The sequence below is a fragment of the Cynocephalus volans genome, chromosome 7 (assembly GCF_027409185.1).
Source record: "Cynocephalus volans isolate mCynVol1 chromosome 7, mCynVol1.pri, whole genome shotgun sequence".
Taxonomy (NCBI): domain Eukaryota; kingdom Metazoa; phylum Chordata; class Mammalia; order Dermoptera; family Cynocephalidae; genus Cynocephalus; species Cynocephalus volans.
Genome location: NC_084466.1, coordinates 130,958,022 through 130,975,180, shown reverse-complemented (window position 1 = coordinate 130,975,180; position 17,159 = coordinate 130,958,022). Strand labels below are relative to the sequence as shown.

At 43.8% G+C, this 17,159-nt stretch overlaps 1 protein-coding gene across 1 annotated transcript in view; it reads right to left on the bottom strand.

Moving 5' to 3' along the window:
• Positions 1-1,313: 1,313 nt before the first annotated feature.
• LOC134381996 (ATP-binding cassette sub-family C member 2-like) overlaps positions 1,314-17,159 on the bottom strand; it is a 55,443-nt gene continuing 39,597 nt past the window's right edge. Inside the window, exons 20-32 of the mRNA XM_063102017.1 lie at positions 16,940-17,066; positions 16,517-16,652; positions 15,657-15,876; positions 15,351-15,505; positions 12,729-12,884; positions 10,929-11,128; positions 9,415-9,541; positions 7,714-7,815; positions 7,131-7,274; positions 6,006-6,164; positions 4,806-4,972; positions 2,115-2,309; positions 1,314-1,443 (exon numbers count right to left, since the gene is read on the bottom strand). Coding sequence (XP_062958087.1) covers positions 1,314-1,443; positions 2,115-2,309; positions 4,806-4,972; positions 6,006-6,164; positions 7,131-7,274; positions 7,714-7,815; positions 9,415-9,541; positions 10,929-11,128; positions 12,729-12,884; positions 15,351-15,505; positions 15,657-15,876; positions 16,517-16,652; positions 16,940-17,066 — 2,018 coding nt within the window. The remainder of the gene's footprint in view (positions 1,444-2,114; positions 2,310-4,805; positions 4,973-6,005; positions 6,165-7,130; positions 7,275-7,713; positions 7,816-9,414; positions 9,542-10,928; positions 11,129-12,728; positions 12,885-15,350; positions 15,506-15,656; positions 15,877-16,516; positions 16,653-16,939; positions 17,067-17,159) is intronic.

The window sequence follows — 17,159 nt, the reverse complement described above, 5'->3', positions numbered from 1 at the left end:
TTACATTACCACAAAATCCCTTCCCCAACTCCAGGCAGCATAAAGTGGAGAGAGATACCCTCTGGGTGCAAGGAGAAAGAATTGAGCACTAAATCTTGCCTTGGACCCCATCACTGGCTCCCTTGGACCCAGTAGGGCCCAGGCCAGCCCCCCACAGACTCAGGCTCCAGGCATACCACAGTGCCAGCCATCCCCCATGGATTCAGCCTATCCCAGTACCTGGGCAGACCCCACAGACTCAGGCAAGGCTCATCCCAGTACCAGGCCAGCCCCCTGGTGATCCAGGATTCAGGCCAGCCCCCATAGATATAAGCTCTAGGCCTACCCTTGCAGACACATGCTACTGGCTCACCCCCATGGATCAAACCAACAGGTCCACACCAGTGGACCCAATCAATTGGTCTACGCAAGTGGTTCCAGGCTTCAGGCCCAACCCTGCAGACTCAGGAGCCAGGCCTGCCTGCCTGATGACTCAGGCACCACCCCAGCCTCCTCAGGACTCCAACAGCAAGCTTGCCCAGGGACCACACCAGATGGCCTTCCCAGAATCTCTGGATGGGCTGACTTGGTGAAGAGCTTTCCCAGACAAAACCAGCCTGCAAAGACTAGAATAAATCCCTACTTCTTCAAATGAGATGACACCAACCTATGGCCATAAGGGTCCAGAAATCAGGGAAATATGACACCTCCAAAGGGACAATAAAAAGAACCAGTAACCAACCTGAAAAGGATTCAAAATGTTCAAAGCAGTATTGTTCATAATAGAAAAAAAAATAACACCGGAAATAACCATTAATGCTCACCAATAATAAAATGGGTAAACTGTGGTATTTTCACACAATGCCATACTACAGAGCAGTGAAAATTAACTAACCTCACTATTTGCACCAACATGGATGAATCTCAAATATAGCATTGAACAAAAGAACCAAGTCATAGAAGAATACATGCAGTGTGAGTCAGTCCTTTTATATAAGTTGAAAGGTATGCATTGTTTAAGGATACATACGAAGGTGATAAAACTAAAATGAAAGGCAAGGGAATAATTATCATGAAATCCAGGACAGTGGTTGTATCTGGGATGGGTGTGTAGTAGGAGATATGATCAAGGCGGGAGCAATTGAAGGGTTTCTAAGGTACCTGGTAATATTCATTTTCTTAACCCAGGTAGTGGGAACATGGGTGTTCACTTACCACTCTTCCTTAACATGTACAGTTTATTCATATTGTTGTATGTACGATACATTTCACAAAAAATAAAGTTAAATGAGGAATGATCCTTACAGTCTTTCTTTAACCCATGCGACCTGCTGCTAGAGTGCTGTGGTGTTCACATTCTCAATGCCAGCTTCCTTGGCCATAAAATAAAAGGGGCCATGGTTTTGCAGCAGTTCTTCAGGGCTGCCGTACTCTACAATCTTTCCATTGTCTAGGACCATTATTCTGAAAGAAGGAAGAAAGAAATCACAGTCTTAGAAAGTAGCATCTCAAATCTTGGCATTTATAAGAAGAACCAGGATTAAGTTGTGGTGGAGTCACGTGAAGCTACAAAGCACTGAAAATGAATGAATCATGGCTGTGTGAATCAACATGGATGAACTCCACATGTAATATAGACAAAATGAACCAAGTAATAGAGGAGTCCATTTGTGTGAGGGTTCTTTTTAAAAGTACACATTATTTAAGGATGGATTGGTTTAAATAGGGAGCCTATCCTCTCCAAACACTTTCTAAGATTTCTGATCTTTGAATAGAAGTTGCCATAGTTGGAAGGAACAGAAAGCATCTGGTCATTTTAAAGGGACAAGAAGCTGAGGCCAGTATAACTGAGAAGGTCTATGGTCAATATCTGCCACTTGTGACTTGGGCCTCCACCTCCCTACCCTCCATTAATACTTACACATACAATTTCCTATTTTACCCTTAGCCCTATTAGCTTTCATTAGCTTGATGTGTAATTTTGGCCAAATTACTTGAAATCTTTAAGCCTTAGATTCTTCATCAGTAAAATAATGGTGGTTAAGCCTTCTGCTGTAAAATATCTCATAGTTGACACCACAATGTTGACCAAGGGTTAAGCCATGGCTACCAAGTTCTGCCCCCCCTCCACTCACTTGTCACTGTCCATGATGGTATGCAGCCTGTGGGCAATGGTGATAACTGTGCAGTGGGAGAATTCATTTCGGATGGTCGCCTGAATGAGGTGGTCTGTCTCTAGATCCACTGCAGCAGTGGCTTCATCCAGGACCAGAATCTTGGATTTCCGAAGCAGAGCCCTGCCCAGGCACAGCAGCTGCCTCTGTCCTATGCTGCAGCCAATAGAGGAAACCATGCATTAGCCTCGAAGGACCAAGGAAAACGTGGGATGAGGGATAATTTTCATGTTCGAAATCAGACTTTCAAAAGTCCCCCCCACCCAATTCCCCTAGAATGCTTTTACCCTCTTCAACCAGCCATCATTGTTGTAGGCATCATTTTTCAAATTTTCCCAATTAGAAGACTCATCACAGGTACTTAATAAAATATTCTTATTTCTGAACACAATCAGAATGCAGAGGGGACTAGGAATGTGCATTTTCAAGAAGCACCCCAGGCAATTAACAAGTTTGGAAAACAATGGCCCAGGAACACTGCTTTGAATTTGGCTACAGTGTTATCAACAATTCCAAAACAACATGAATGTCACCAAGTTCACTTCAGCAGTGCTTGACCTGACACCATTAATATAGAGTGACACTATACTACAATGCCCCAGTGGCATTTCTCTGGGGCCTTAGCAAATCCATCTGTGTTATCTTAATGTGTAATTCTAGTCTCAAGGCTATTTGTTTAAGGCCTTCATCTTGACTAGAGAAGATGCCATAGAATGCACATGGTGTCTTGGTGTGAGATGCAATGTATGGAGCGTTTGAATATGCTTGTAAAATGCTAATAGCTTTAATTTGCTAAAAGCCTGTAATGAAGGCTGGACCTCTTACATACATAAAGAAGCTTTGGGACATGATGTGAAAGAAATATTTAGGAATTTTCTAATTGCTCTTTCCTGCTTTGGCCATTACGGAACATATTAAACGGGGTGGCTGGACTAAAGTTCTGTAATTCTCTGTAAGAAAATTTCTGCAGGACATGAGAAGTCACCCAAGATGAACTTCAAATTTTTTTGATAGTGTAAGATCAGAGACACTGCAAAACTATTTATTTAGCTTGTACCAAACTCTTGTCTTGGTCAATTGGACTTTATAGTAACAGGCTGTTGCTGAGGCACCACTTTGGCTTCCAGCTACTCTCTCCTAGCTGATTTCTCCATCGTGCCCCAGAGAAATGTAAGAGGTAATCCCTCAAGCCAGGTGTGAAACTCAGGTCTGGAATCAAGGTCTTGGTAATGCCACTTAAGTGTCTCCCAGCATGTACAAGAGAAGGATGGTGTGATTTTTGTTCTTGCAAACCAGAAGTGTCAAGGCCCACATTACATTCTACCATAGTATCCCATGCTTTCCCTCTGCAACATGGACCACACTGTCCTTTACTCACATGGGTCTGTCTTCTCCATTACATTGTAAATGCTACAAAGGCAGGGCCTGTGTCTGCGGCACTTGTCACTGTGTCTCCAGTGCCTAGCTTATAGTAGGTGCTGATATGTTTGTTGACTGGATGCTGGAATTTGGAATGGTCTTTTACACTGGCCTGAAGAACTACTTAAGTCCTGCCGGTTCCTAGGTATGTTGCTGAGAGAAAACAAAACAATGGTGTTCTCTACCAACACTTGCAAGTGTTCCCTGGCACTACGCCCTGAAATCACTTGGGTCTCTGATCCCACTGGTCTGGGTTCAGCATGGGCTTTGGGATTTTTTAAAGATTCCTGGATGATGCTAGTATGCAGCTTAGTTAAGAATAAGTGCTCTCGGAAGCACTTCTTAAGCTGTAAGGTGCATGCAAATCAGCTGGGTATCTTGCTAAAATGCAGATTTTAATTAGTAGGTTTAGGGCCTGAGATTTTGCATTTATAACAAGCTCCCAGGTGAAGCCAGAGCTGCTAGTCTATTAATTAGCTACTGAGCCCTCCCTTCTTTCCTGAGCTTCAATTGCTAGTTGTTCATTCCTTGCCTATCACTACTGAGGCACCCTAGGTAGGAGCAAGAATTGTCTATGAGATGTGGAGAAAATGCAGGTCAACGTATTAATAGAGAGATGAACACACAGGGAAGTCCAGAATTGAAGTGTCAACACATATGAAAACGCTTTGAAAAGGTAAAAAGAAATGTGAAAACCAAGAGAGTCTTTATGTTGATTTAAATGTTTCAGCTGTGCCTAAGGACTTTGCAGACACTACATCCCCAGTCATGCCATCCACACACCCTTTAGATCAGTGGTTCTCTAACTGGGATGCCTTTAACAGACCCATGGGGATTATTGAAAACTCCCTTTGTCCAGTCTATACTTCATGCCAGTTATGTCAGATTCCAGATTTGGACCGGGCATCAGGACTGTTTTAATCCTGACTGTGCACAGCTAAGTTGATAACCTTTGCCTTCTGTGATTCTCCACAACAGTGGGATCTGTAAGCTCACATCGTGTAATGTCACATGAGGGGTACATTTCATAACAAAGGTTTTCAACAGTTTCAAAACACTCTCACATCTATTTTATCATGTGATCTTCACAACAGGTTCAATTTACACATTAGGGATTAGAACTGGATAGTGAAAATTCCACAACGCCAGACATCCCCTAACCCAAGAAACATGAGATGTGGTCCCCTCACATCTTCTCACTGCCTGTGGGAGAAGTAGGTTCTGATACATTACCTCAGATTGCCACCAGCCTCTGTCACATCATGAGACAACCCAAGTTGCAGGCCAGCCACAAAGGATTTAAGGTGAGCCAGCTCCAGGGCCTTCCAGATCTCCTCATCTGAGTAGCTGCCGAAAGGGTCTAGATTCATCCTCAGGCTTCCAGAGAACAGGATGGGGTCCTGCAAATCAAGGAATGAGAGGGCTATTGGGGCTAAGGTCAGAAAAGGACCTAGTAGATCCTAGTGGCTAGGAGAAAGCAGGTAGGACTGGCCTGGGATGGACTTTACTCCTTTGGTAGGAAGCTGGTTCGTGGTTGAGCTTCTGCAAGGTTTCCTCTTTTAAGGCTTGGACTGGCTGCCAGCCAGGGAGCTAAGCAGAGAACTAAGAGGAATCCTTGATGTTTTTGGTTTTTGCTTTTCCATTCTGAGAAAATTAATTTGGTTTTCCAGATTTGCTACAGCATCGCATAGGTGAGAGGAATGTCGCACACTCCCAAATGAAAACTCATGGTTTAGCAGTAGAGGATTCAGGGGAAGGTAGAGGAAGGACAGTGAAGTCCCATGAGATGAGTTTATTATGTTTTTGAAGAGGCTGGATAAGAGTGTATGGAATTGAGCAAACATCACACCAAAACCACCCCCAGAAAAACCTTGCCAAAGTGAGCTGAGGGGGAATGGTTCTAACAAGGAGCCACATGCCACCAGACAGTGGAGAAGCCTCCACGACAACCTTTATTTGGCAGGGTCCAGAGAGAAAGCCAATGAAAGGGAAGTCTCTCTTGCTGATGCACTAAGTGTTCCACTTACTAGCAGAAACCTGCAGCAAATTCCCTACTCTGTGTTTTATCCGTATCAAATAGACAGTATAAAGCTTAATGGCTTTAAGCTTCAGTGGCAAAACTGCCAATGGTGATTGCAGAGGTCTTGCAAAGCATGATGGGCTATAGAAATGCTAAGTAATCATCTGCTCTGTTTCACTTCTGTTGTGTCACTGCCTCCTACTGGTCACATCCTGACAGTCACAAATGCATATTACAAAAAAAATTCATAACTTATTTTAACTCTGGAAACAATGCATCTTAGGGAACTAGCTCAGGTATTCTGAGTAGACTGTAGAAATGACACTGTTAACTGAAGAAACATCAAGAAGATGCACGTTTTCTGCAGAACAAGCTGCCCGCCCCTACATGCCAAAGTAAATTCTAAAGCTCACCTGGGGGATGATGGTCAGTTTCCCTCGAAGGTCATGGAGCCCAATAGAGGCAATATCTACTCCATCGATGGTGATCTGGCCACCTGCAGCCTCTAAGATTCTGAAGAGGCAGTTTGTGAGGGATGACTTCCCAGCTCCTGTCCTGCCCACCACACCAATCTGTGAATATAGTTCCTATGCACGTTAGTTCAACATATAATTCCTGGGGAAAAAATGACTTAGCCTGGGCATTCACAAGCACAAGTGGTAAAAGGTAGTGTCCGGCTACTTTATCTGTAAGATATTGACTTGATTTTGGTTTGGGAGGGGAAAAAAGTGCCCAGATGTCAGAAAAAGACAGATGTCCCATCCTATCTCCTAAATCGTTCCTTGCTGAAAACTCACTGAGTGTTGGATATGGACACACACTCTCAGCAGTTATTATAATTATTGCTGGAAATTATAAATTAAAAAAAAAATCTTGTCCAGCCAGTGGGCTCACTTGGTAAGAGCACTGTGCTGATAACACCAAGGTGAAGGGTTCAGGTCCCAATAACAGCCAGCCACAAAAAAAAGACCAAAAAAATGTTTAGAAACAAGGAGAAGGGAAATATCAGGTCTGCCACTAGCTGAGAGCCAGACTTTGACCTAGACCTCAGTATCCTTACCTAGATTTTTTAGGTCCAACCTCAGATCCCAAGTCCTCAGAGAACAAGAGCACCATAGGAGAGTGCCTGACATTGCAGACCAGAGGAAAACTAGGCCATTGTCTCTTCGGGGACAATCCTCCACACTGCTTTTCTCAACATTTCCTTCCCAAGACCTGGCACTCCCTTGTTTCCTTCCTGATTTTTTCTCTACATGCTATGGCCCCTACAGGAAATGAGCCCTGCTCAGCTGGCAGGGAGGCAGGGAAGAGCTGAGCACAAAGCCCTGCCAGCTGCAGTGTCTGTTTGATCCCTTGCTCATATCCTGCCCTCTCCTGGTGGTGCTGTGTCCCTACACCTCCCCAGGGCAGAGGAAGTGCCCTGACCCTCTGCCGCCATCCAAACGATGAAGGCGCACTGTCCAGCTACTCTCCACTCTGTGCCCAACTGTCCTCTGATCACAAGGCCTCACATCCAGGCCTTCCTTCAGTCCACCTACCTTCTCTGCGCTCCTGATGTCACAAGTGATCCCTTTCAGTACCAGATCCAGCTCAGGCCGGTACCGTACTTGGTAGTTGCTAAAGCGGATCTCACCTTTATTGGGCCAACTTGCTGGAGGCCTCTTATCGTTCACCCAGGGTGCCTGGCATGAGACAGGATGAGAAGTGCTTTATATGGCGAACTCAGCCAAACAGTCCTCATAGGACTCATGTCACAGAACAGGAAGAGGATAGCTGTGTCCCAGCTACCTGAGAGCATCTGCACCAGATAGACTGAACTGGATTTGTACTTCCAGAGGTTACTACCTTATTCGATTAAAGAATTCCTGTTCCATGAGGTTGCTCTGTAGATCTCCAGAATGAAGTTGCCACTTAACTCGGGGCATTCCAAGCCCTGACTTCTCCCAAACCATTTCCTAGTCTAAGTTTGAAGAAATTAGGTCCTTTGAATGAGAGCAAATGAAACTTTTGGAGAACCATTATGAACCCATGTGAAATATCGAGAAACGGTAAAGATGCGCTCTCAAAAGAGTCACAAGTTTTTTGCCTTGTCCCTGGGTTTCTCTAATTCCTCCTCCTTACCTCGTTTTCCACATTTATATACTCATTGATTCGCTCAACAGCCACAATGTTGGTCTCTATTTCTGACGTCATCCTCACTAGCCAGTTCAGGTTTTGTGTGATCTACAGAAAAACCAAACAAATGGAAATCATCTCAGGCTCTGAAACCAACTCACTAGTCAAACCACAACGTCAGTCAGTGCATACTTTGTACCCAGCACTGTGCTGGACTGTATGAGAGAGTAAGGAAAAGGAAGAAAGACAATCCTCACCTCCATGGGGCAGGAAATAAGACCAGTGCATTGAATGGCTGGAGAATGATTAAGTGTTCAACTGTGTGGTGCTGTCATGAAGGGCAACATGAGCTTGGAGTGGTTTGGGGCTAAAGCTGGGGTTGGGGAGGCAGGCAATTGGTAGAATGGGACAAGAGCTAAGGTCTCCTGCCTATAATCTTAGTGCCCTTTGTGCAAGTGGTCATGGATGGCAGTCTTCAAATGGGAAAGAGCAAGAGAAAAGACACAGGGTAGGAAAAGGCCTTCCAAAAAGCTGCCTCCTTCCTCTCTGCTATCACTAAACATCAGGCCTCAAAATGGGGCCATCACATGGACCCTTGTCCTCCTGTACTCCCATAAACTCCAGGTGCCTCCCTGCCAGTACAAAGATACATCTAACCACCAATAAAAGGGTTGTCATGTCCAGACCAGTCTAGAAGCCAGGTAATCTGTGGATTACTCAGATGCAAGCTTCTTTCAGGCAAAGACTCGAGAGTTCGCACATAGGCACAGGGACTTTTTGTTGAGTGAAGGGTGGTTAGAAAAAGGGAGCCACAGACTGCAGAGGACAGGATCACGGGGACTAAGAGTAACCACTTTGTAAAGATTGAACCACATGTAATTGCTGATATTTGAGTGGTTTTGTATTGGTTCAATCTAACACTTCCCTGAACCTCTGTCTTGTCTGTCCTAGGTTAATTAACCTAGAAATGGGGGGATTAAGGAGCAGTGGCACAAGGAACCAAGTGACTACAGTGAATAACAGAGTCCTTCTGGGTGCCCTGGAATGATCGCATTGGGCTTTATTAACTTCTAATGAAGACAGCAGTATATAAAGCTCGCTTGTGGCTATGCAAATCCCCAAAAATTAGTTCCAAAAGATACCCTGAAAGATGGTGAAATGACCCATTTATTGGACAAATATTTATTGAACAGTTACTGTAATGCTGGCCACTGTCTTAATAGCTTGGAAATAATGTCTGACATTTATCTCCTAGTCGTGCTGGGGCTGCTGCAGTCGGAGATATTATATAGTTTTATCAGACTCTATGTCCTTTATTAGAATTATTCTGTGATCCAAGGAAAACATAGGAGGACTAATTTCTTCAAAAGACTTTCTGATTGCTATATTCCAGAGAAAAAACTTATTTATTCTCTCTTTGGACTAAAGACAAACGAAGAGGCAACGAGACAGGGAACCATTAGATTGAAACATATGAAATTCCCTTCTTGAGCCCTAAGGGCAACTACATGTATGTGCATGTTTCCAGATGACACTGGTCCTGCTTAGAAAGAGTAAGGAGCATGTGCATGGGTAAAAGATGGAGCCAGGGTTTGAAACTCAGTCTCCTCTTAGTCCCTCTGGATCTAGAAAGGAACATTGTATGCACCAGACTCAACTTAAGAATAAGTCCATTAACTTAGCCAAACTCCCAACCTTCAGACTTACACTGAGTGCATTGGACAGAACAAAGCCCACAATGTCCCCACTTAGGGTATCTCTGTAAATAACCATCATCGAGGATGAAAAGAAGATGATCAAGTTCCCAATCAGGTCCAGACGAACTGCAAGCCACCTGTGGAGCAACAGAACCAGAGAGAGAGAGGCGTCATTGATCACTTCCTCACCTTTACCAGCAACCCTGGTGCTCACAGAATATTCTCAGAGGGTTTGAGTTGGTAGGGATTCACTCTTAGGATGTGCTACAATTTGAACTCAGGAATACCCATTACTCCTATAAGTCTATTAAATTGTACTGTTTTGTTTTGTTTTGTTTTGTTTTCCTTTGTTAAGCAAATAAATTGCATTTTAACAGTCCTAGAGGAGTTTGCTAAACTGAGGGAAACCTACAGTGCATGTCTCCCAAACTTGCCAAATGGTGAGGATCACCCAGGGCCATTGTTAAAAATACAATGTTACACATTCATGTGAAGATTTCCTGGTCCCATCCCCAGGAGATTCTGATTCAGGGCACCTAGGATAGGGTTCAAGAATCTGCATTTTTAATGAATGCTCCCAGTGATTTCTCTGGATCAGGTCAGAGCAGCAATGCCATTGTGAATCCATATGTAAGGTTAAAAAGTAAGTACCACAGGGAGGTTCAATGAACCCTGTTAGATTTCAGTGTTTTCAAAATGTAGAGAAGCTGAACGTGCAGGGAATTTAGGTGTGAAGTGATGACAAGGAGATACATTGGGGCTTTGTAGAGAACTGAAGAGTACTCATTCACAGACACAGTTTATAAAAATTGGCTTTCCCAAATATAATGTGCTGAAGTAAGAAGTTCCAAATAATGCTGAACATCATTAGTCTGTTCTTAATACCTCAAGACATTTTGAAAGCCACTCAAAAATTTTCCCTTCCTGGAAAAAAAACTTCCTTCTTTATGGACATGCCACTGCTTGCCAGGGTCTAATGATGCTGGAGAATAATGCTTACCCATTCAGGAATTCATCTTACACAATGTGAGCTTCCACTTCTGTCATCAATGGTTTTACCTAAAAATTCCCAGCTCTCTTCTCTTCAACCTCCACTTCTTTCTCCCCCTAAGGAGAGTATCATGCCTATGGAGAATCTCACGTCCATTCTCAAGGAAGCAAACACAGAATGTCCAGTTCACCTAGCATGTGTTGGGTGGGCTACAAAATGTTCACAATTGTCATCTGACTTCCACTGAACACTTTGAGGTCAGTTGTGTTCTAACCATTGTAAAAACAAAGAAACTGAGATTTTCCTTAGAGAAGTCAAAGCAATTCACCCGGTTGAGTAACTGGCAGAGCTAGCAAGGGGACCCAGTCTCTGACTCCAACGCTCTTCCTTTCTTCTGCCTAAGTTCACAGCACAACAGGTGTGTGTGGCCACAGTGAATCCACCCACTGGCCATGCCTGCACTCCCATGGCTAATCTCAAACATTCTGAACCCCAAAGCACACATTTGGGTAAATATCCAGAGAAAGCCTCACCTGTTAGAGGCAATCCAGGGAAATACACATTTCTGGTTGGTATCGATCCCCGTCTCACCGTGTCTTAGAAATCGCTGCTGGTGCTCAAAGGCGCGAATAACAGGCAAACCTGACACAGTCTCGCTGAAGTGAGAGTAGATTGGGGACCTGGTGACAGAGTCCAGACGCCTCAGCTGGCGGGAAGTAGCCACATAAAATATCTGGACACAAAAAGTACCAAGGTGGAGGGTTTGGATCCCCAAACCAGCCAGCCAGCCACCCGCAAAAAACAAACAAACAAACAAAAAAAAAAACTGTGAAGAGTCAGTGAGTGACACAATTGTGTTGCACATGCTGTACCTCCTCCTTCCTGGCCATTACCAACATTCTTCACCTTGTGACCACAGCTCACATCTCAACAGGACAAAAGCCTGCAGCGTGCTCTCTGGCTAAAAGAGCAGTGAGAGGCCCAGAGGAGGACAACAATGGAAGATTGGGTTGGTGGCAACAGAGGAGGGTGAAAGTGAGGAGACTTTATCACACCTTAGAGGTTTGATTTTCCAAACCGCATGAGGAGTTTTGTCAGCTAATCCATATTTCCTCCCAAATCTGCTTATATTGTCCAAATGACAGTTTCTGTACTGGTTAGAGAAATGGTCTCCAAAAGGAGTTTGTAAGGGCTGCTGTGACCTGAGGGGAGGGTAAAGTGGGGATGGGTAGAAAACGGCCAGACAAAGGTCAGCTGAGGTTTGGGTGAAAACTGAAGAACAGTTAAGTATCCAGAACTGTGCCTCAGTGGTGTGTAAACGTAAAGTCAGTTCTGGAGGTGTGCAGAACACTGAGGATATAAGAACTGGAACTGAATGTAACCGAATGCAGGCAGAGTCTCCACTGGCCTAAAGGACAAGGTATGGTAGAATGGGTAAGTGGTGCTACTAGATTCTGTGAGGATGTATTGAAACCTGGGAAGAACTAGGCATTTTAGAGTCAGAATACGAAATGCTATACATGGAAGTTTCCTCAAATCATCCTGCTTTTCATTTGCTGGTTTGTTATTTAGTCAAAAGGTGTTATGTACCTGAGGAACTGCACACAAACACCAGAGTGCCACCTTACCACAGGCCACAAGGCCACAAGACCCTGACTATAGGGTCTGTGGAACTGTTTTCCCCTAGGTGACAGTCCATCACAAGACAACTGGTGGGACAAGAGTTCTGCCCACAGATGCCCTCTCCTCATCAGTTTTTATTATGGGCATGGGGACCTCCTCTTTGTTCCAGTTTTTCTGTGGGGCTAGGCTCTCAAGCTACCTGTTCTCTCAAAGAATACATTGGAATTGAGCCTAAACCATCCACAGATACCCCAGTGAAACTAGAAATGCCCCTAAATGAAACAAAAAGAGATCTAGCTCCTGCTGAGACACATCTTCAAGTAGATACATCTTTTCAAAGCCAACCAAGGAAGCAGCCATGGCACAACTCTTCTAGAAATGACCTACCCATTGGGTTTTTTTATGGAGCTGCAAGACTGTCCAGAGCCAATCTCTAAGTAGCCTTGGATCCAGACATAACTGTCCCACTTAAGCTTCTGGGGGGCAGTAGTTTGAGTAAGGTTTGCTGTGAATCATACCCGAATTGATGCTGACACTTCAGCTTCAGAGAGTGGCCTGTGGGCCCCTCAGTATATCAATACATGACTAAATGGCAAAGATGCTGGGGACTAGTGAGTGGCTAAGCAATAAACAAAAGAGAAGATTCTCAGGAAGGAGACTGGGCTTTTATAAGTAGAGAGGAAGGAACACCTGGCCATTTCCAAACCTACCTGAACAGCCACATAAATAATGCCAAGAGGAATGATGACTATGGTGAAGACAGGGGTGACCATGCAGATCATGACAAGAATGCTGATTATCCCCAGGAAATACGTCACCCAGTTGCGCAAGGACATAGGAAGGGAGTCATCCACCGTGGAAATATCCTAGGAATACAATTAGGAGAGATGGTGCAATGAAGAATTTCTAAGACTTTTTACATCTTCCTGGTTCCAGCAGGGAATCTGTTAGATTCTCTGTAGTCCTTCATCTAATCATTTCATGATATTCGTTTGCAATAGACTGTACTGCTCACCCGAATAAGCAATTTGATTTCAGTAATTTCTTCATTTTTTTCAAAATTCCTCCACATGTATATGGCAGTCATCCTTTACCTTTTCAATAGATTTGGTTTTCACTCTTCTCAGTGAAATTACTATATGTCAAATTTATTAAACCATTCATAATCATTGTAGGCTAGTAGAGCCTTACAGGTAAATTCTTCTCCCGTATCCAAGCCAGTTCAGTTATTCTAACTTTACACAGGTCCTAATTCCTTTGGGTACATAAAACAGAGCCTGACATATAACAGGCATTCAATAAGCATTTGTTTGGAGACTCCAGTCAATAGGTCCTATTGCCCACCCCGACTGAAGGACCATCCTATACCTGGGAATTGTTTCCTCTGTCAAGCATAGAGCTTCAAGGGGATGGGAGGTGGGATTGAATGTGAGCCCTGCCTGGCCAGTGTTCTAACCAAGGAACCCAGAGGTGATGGATGGGTCTCACCCATGTATTGCCTTCTTACCATGTGGAATAAATGAACAAATGAGGAAATTAATGGATACATGGATAGTTTGGAACACACTGAGGAAGCCTGGCTTATATTTTGGGTTGCCCTTACTTAAATTTCTTAGAGGATTATATTGATTCTACAATGAATAATATGTGAGTTCCAAGGTGAGTCCAAATTATCTCTGAAGTTTCCCAAATTAGGTCAGGGATAATGATACTTCCAAAAGAGTCATGAATCATGGATGACTTCTGAGTCTAATCTACCTTTCCCAAAGTCACAACAGAATTCAGATAATTATGTCCAGAGTTGGCAGAAAAAGAGATCCTCACCAGCTGTCAGTTCTAAGCAGATTACTTTTAACCTTATCTGGCACAAATTATCCATCTTTCTTTCCTCTACTCCATCTCCTTTTAGTGACTCAGCCATTGATTCTAGAGGACCCTAAATCAAACTCCCCTTAACAGGCCTGATCCACATCCCGCACAAAACTTACTATATAATTAATGACAGTTTCCTTTTTCATGTAAGAGCAGTCAGCAAAGTACAACTGTTGCCTAAGTAACTCACAGGAAGACCTCTGTGTTCTCTTTTCCAGAAGATTAATTATACACATTGTAACATGGGAAAAGACTATTCAGTCTTTGCAAAATTCCTGTGAGAAGTTTCCCCATCCAAAATTGTGTGCTCTTTTAGGTTCTATTAAAGAAAAGACAGCCCATTGAAGTTGTCTCCAGTTACTTCATGCCCATCATTTCTGCCCCACAGGAAGTTGACAAAACCAGTTACCTGCCCACGTTTGAAGCAGTTACTACCCATAACCTGGCTGTGGGCTGTGAGCTACCCTTTTTGTGTCTGCCCCAAGACCAAACAAATAAGGGTCCAGAGCTGGATCAGACAGTTTTTAAAATGTGCTTTTTCTTCCACAAGCAGAGGACTAAAAACTGTGTTGAAGATTGTTGAATATCATTCAGAATTTCTTGGTCTCTGCGTCTGTTCCTGAAACTTCCATCTCAGATGCATTAAAAATGATGACTTGGGTCTGGCATTGAAGCAAGCCATCTATGATCTTAACATTTATCAAGTGCCTCAGCGCCTTCTACAGTACTTGGCTCACAGAAGGTGCTCAATGAATGCTGTGGAATGAGTGAATGCCAAGGGTTCCAGGATCTGTAGTAGTGGAAACAATGTTGGATAACCTTTTTTAAATCACAGATGGCTCTATTCCATAATCCAGACCTAACTCACTGATTCTTAAAACATCAAAGATGGAAGTTTCAGGAATGGAGGCAGAGACTAACCAAAGGGTTAAACAACTATCCCTTTTATTTACTATCACTGGTAGTGATAGTGCTTTTACTCATGTTTTTCCATCTGCAGAATAAACCTGCTGCTACTGTCCCTCCCCACCCTGCCCCAACCCTTACCACCTCCTGGGCTTACATGTATGACTTAACTCAAGTCTCATCTTTTCTGACATTTCTTACCCTTAGTCACCAAGGCTGAGCTACTAGTACCTCTTTTCTTTGTCATTTGCTCCCAGAATACTTCTGTAATACTGTTTTAGCTGGTTTTACCATATTCCACCATAATCATTCATTTCCTTGGCTGTCTCCTTCACTCGACAGTGAGCTATTGGAACAGCCAGCGCTGTCCATCCCTACTGTATTCCCAGATCCTTGGGACCTCACAGGAGATACTCAAGAAACATCTGCATGCCAAGGAACAAAAGGACTGGAAGTGCACAGTGTTGTCTGGGGGGACATGAGATTCCTCCCTCTGAGAAAGAGAAAGATCTTCAGTGTACAAGCCACCACCTTATAACCCCTGAGGTACTTACGCCAGCAAACCTGTTCACAATTCGCCCTATGGGTGTTGTGTCAAAAAAGCTCATGGGTGCTCGAAGGATATTGTTCAGCAGTTCCTTGTGCAAGATGTTTGATGCGTGAGTGAAACTGTAGGCACTCCAGAGGTTTGCAACAAGCACACATACACCTGTAAGTGGAACCAGTTTTGTCAATACCATGCACAGAGATCCTGAAGACTTGTGCCCAGGACATAATGGCAAAGGTTTTCCTGAGTCCAGGAATACTACAAGGTCCAGACAGATTCTGTAAGAGATGGTGGTTGTAGCTATCAGATGTACCTTGTGCTAATCCCAGAGCTCCATAGACCCCAAGTCTTAGATTCCTCCGAGAGGCTGGATAGTTGGTGCTGTTGAAGATTTCTGAGTCACTGGTCCAAGCACTGAGCCAGAGATTGGATCCAATATAAGATGCAGAATTCATCACGAAGGCAAAGATGATGAAGGATACTGAATACCATCCTATTGCCTGTAGGTATTGCAGGTAGATGGAGAACTTCACCTGCAAAGCCCCCAACTCAATATTAGTAGAATTCCCTAATGGCTTTTGATGAGAAAGTACATAGAACACCAATCACAAGGAGTAGAGTCCCTTGAAAAGTGGGTAGCAGATAGCAAAATTTGGTACTCTCTGGTCACTGGTTCTGCACCATGCCAAGATAATAGATCAATGCTGAAAAACAATGCAGGGTTGATAGCCATCAGATTGTTATTATGAGCTTCTAGAGGCAAAGGGGAATATTTAAAAACAGAGCGGAGCAGATGTGCTTATATTGAAGATCTTGAAGTCTGTCACTTTAAGTTTTATTGATTTGAACTGCGACCTCTGGGTGGGACATAGTAGTGTTCCCTGGCTCCCAGAATGGCATCTTAAATCAGTTTGTTGGTCTCCACACATCAAGGTCGAATCAAACACTCATGAGTGTGGGATGAGGATATTCATAGGAAACATGTCATTTGTTATGAAAATACAATTTGATAGAAAGCCCGCAGCCCCGACTAACATTTTAATAATGAATTTGAAGATGTGCAATGGACATAGGACATATTGCCCCTGCAGAAATGTATTCAAGTTTCATCTAAATTTTTTAGATTCCAAGCCTCATATCACTTCAAATGGTACTTTTTTGTGTGGTGTTCACCTTTCCGGTTTCCATGAATTCCTTCTTAATTAGTTTTTGTCCTTTCGCTGGTTCTTCCTCCTCCTTCAGGGTATTCACATTCCGAATTTTCAAGGAGTTTTTCAGGGACTTTGGATGCCTGCCTTTGGACCTAGAACTGAGAGATTGAGAGAGAGAAGCTTCCCTGAGCATGTAGAAGCTTCCGAGGGTCTTCTTACAAGCTGATGTCACAATCACTCAGCGGGCATCAAAGTGCCTTTCAAAGCAGATGACCATGGGAAACTGATATAACCCCAACCCTTCCCTCACCCATACAAGAAAGCAAAGGAAGAGCTGGCAGTGTCCATGGTGTCCACTCTCTCAGGAAAAGCCCAAGGAGGAAAGGAGAAAGATCAAGTGGAAATGCGGAAGTGATGAGGGCTGCCAGCTGAACAGGTGACCAACCTGCGGCTAAGTGTTCCACGAAGGCTGTTCTCCCTTTTCATGACCAAGCAGACTGCATCCTCAGGGATTTCCTCCACACTGGGTGCCAGCCCATAGTCTTCATCTTCTTCCTCACTGCCATCATAGACTGGAGATACACATTACAGGTTAGAGGAAAACTGCATGGAGCTCTCACAGCGCTATGGACAAGGCTCTCACAGCCCTATAGACAAGGAGAGTT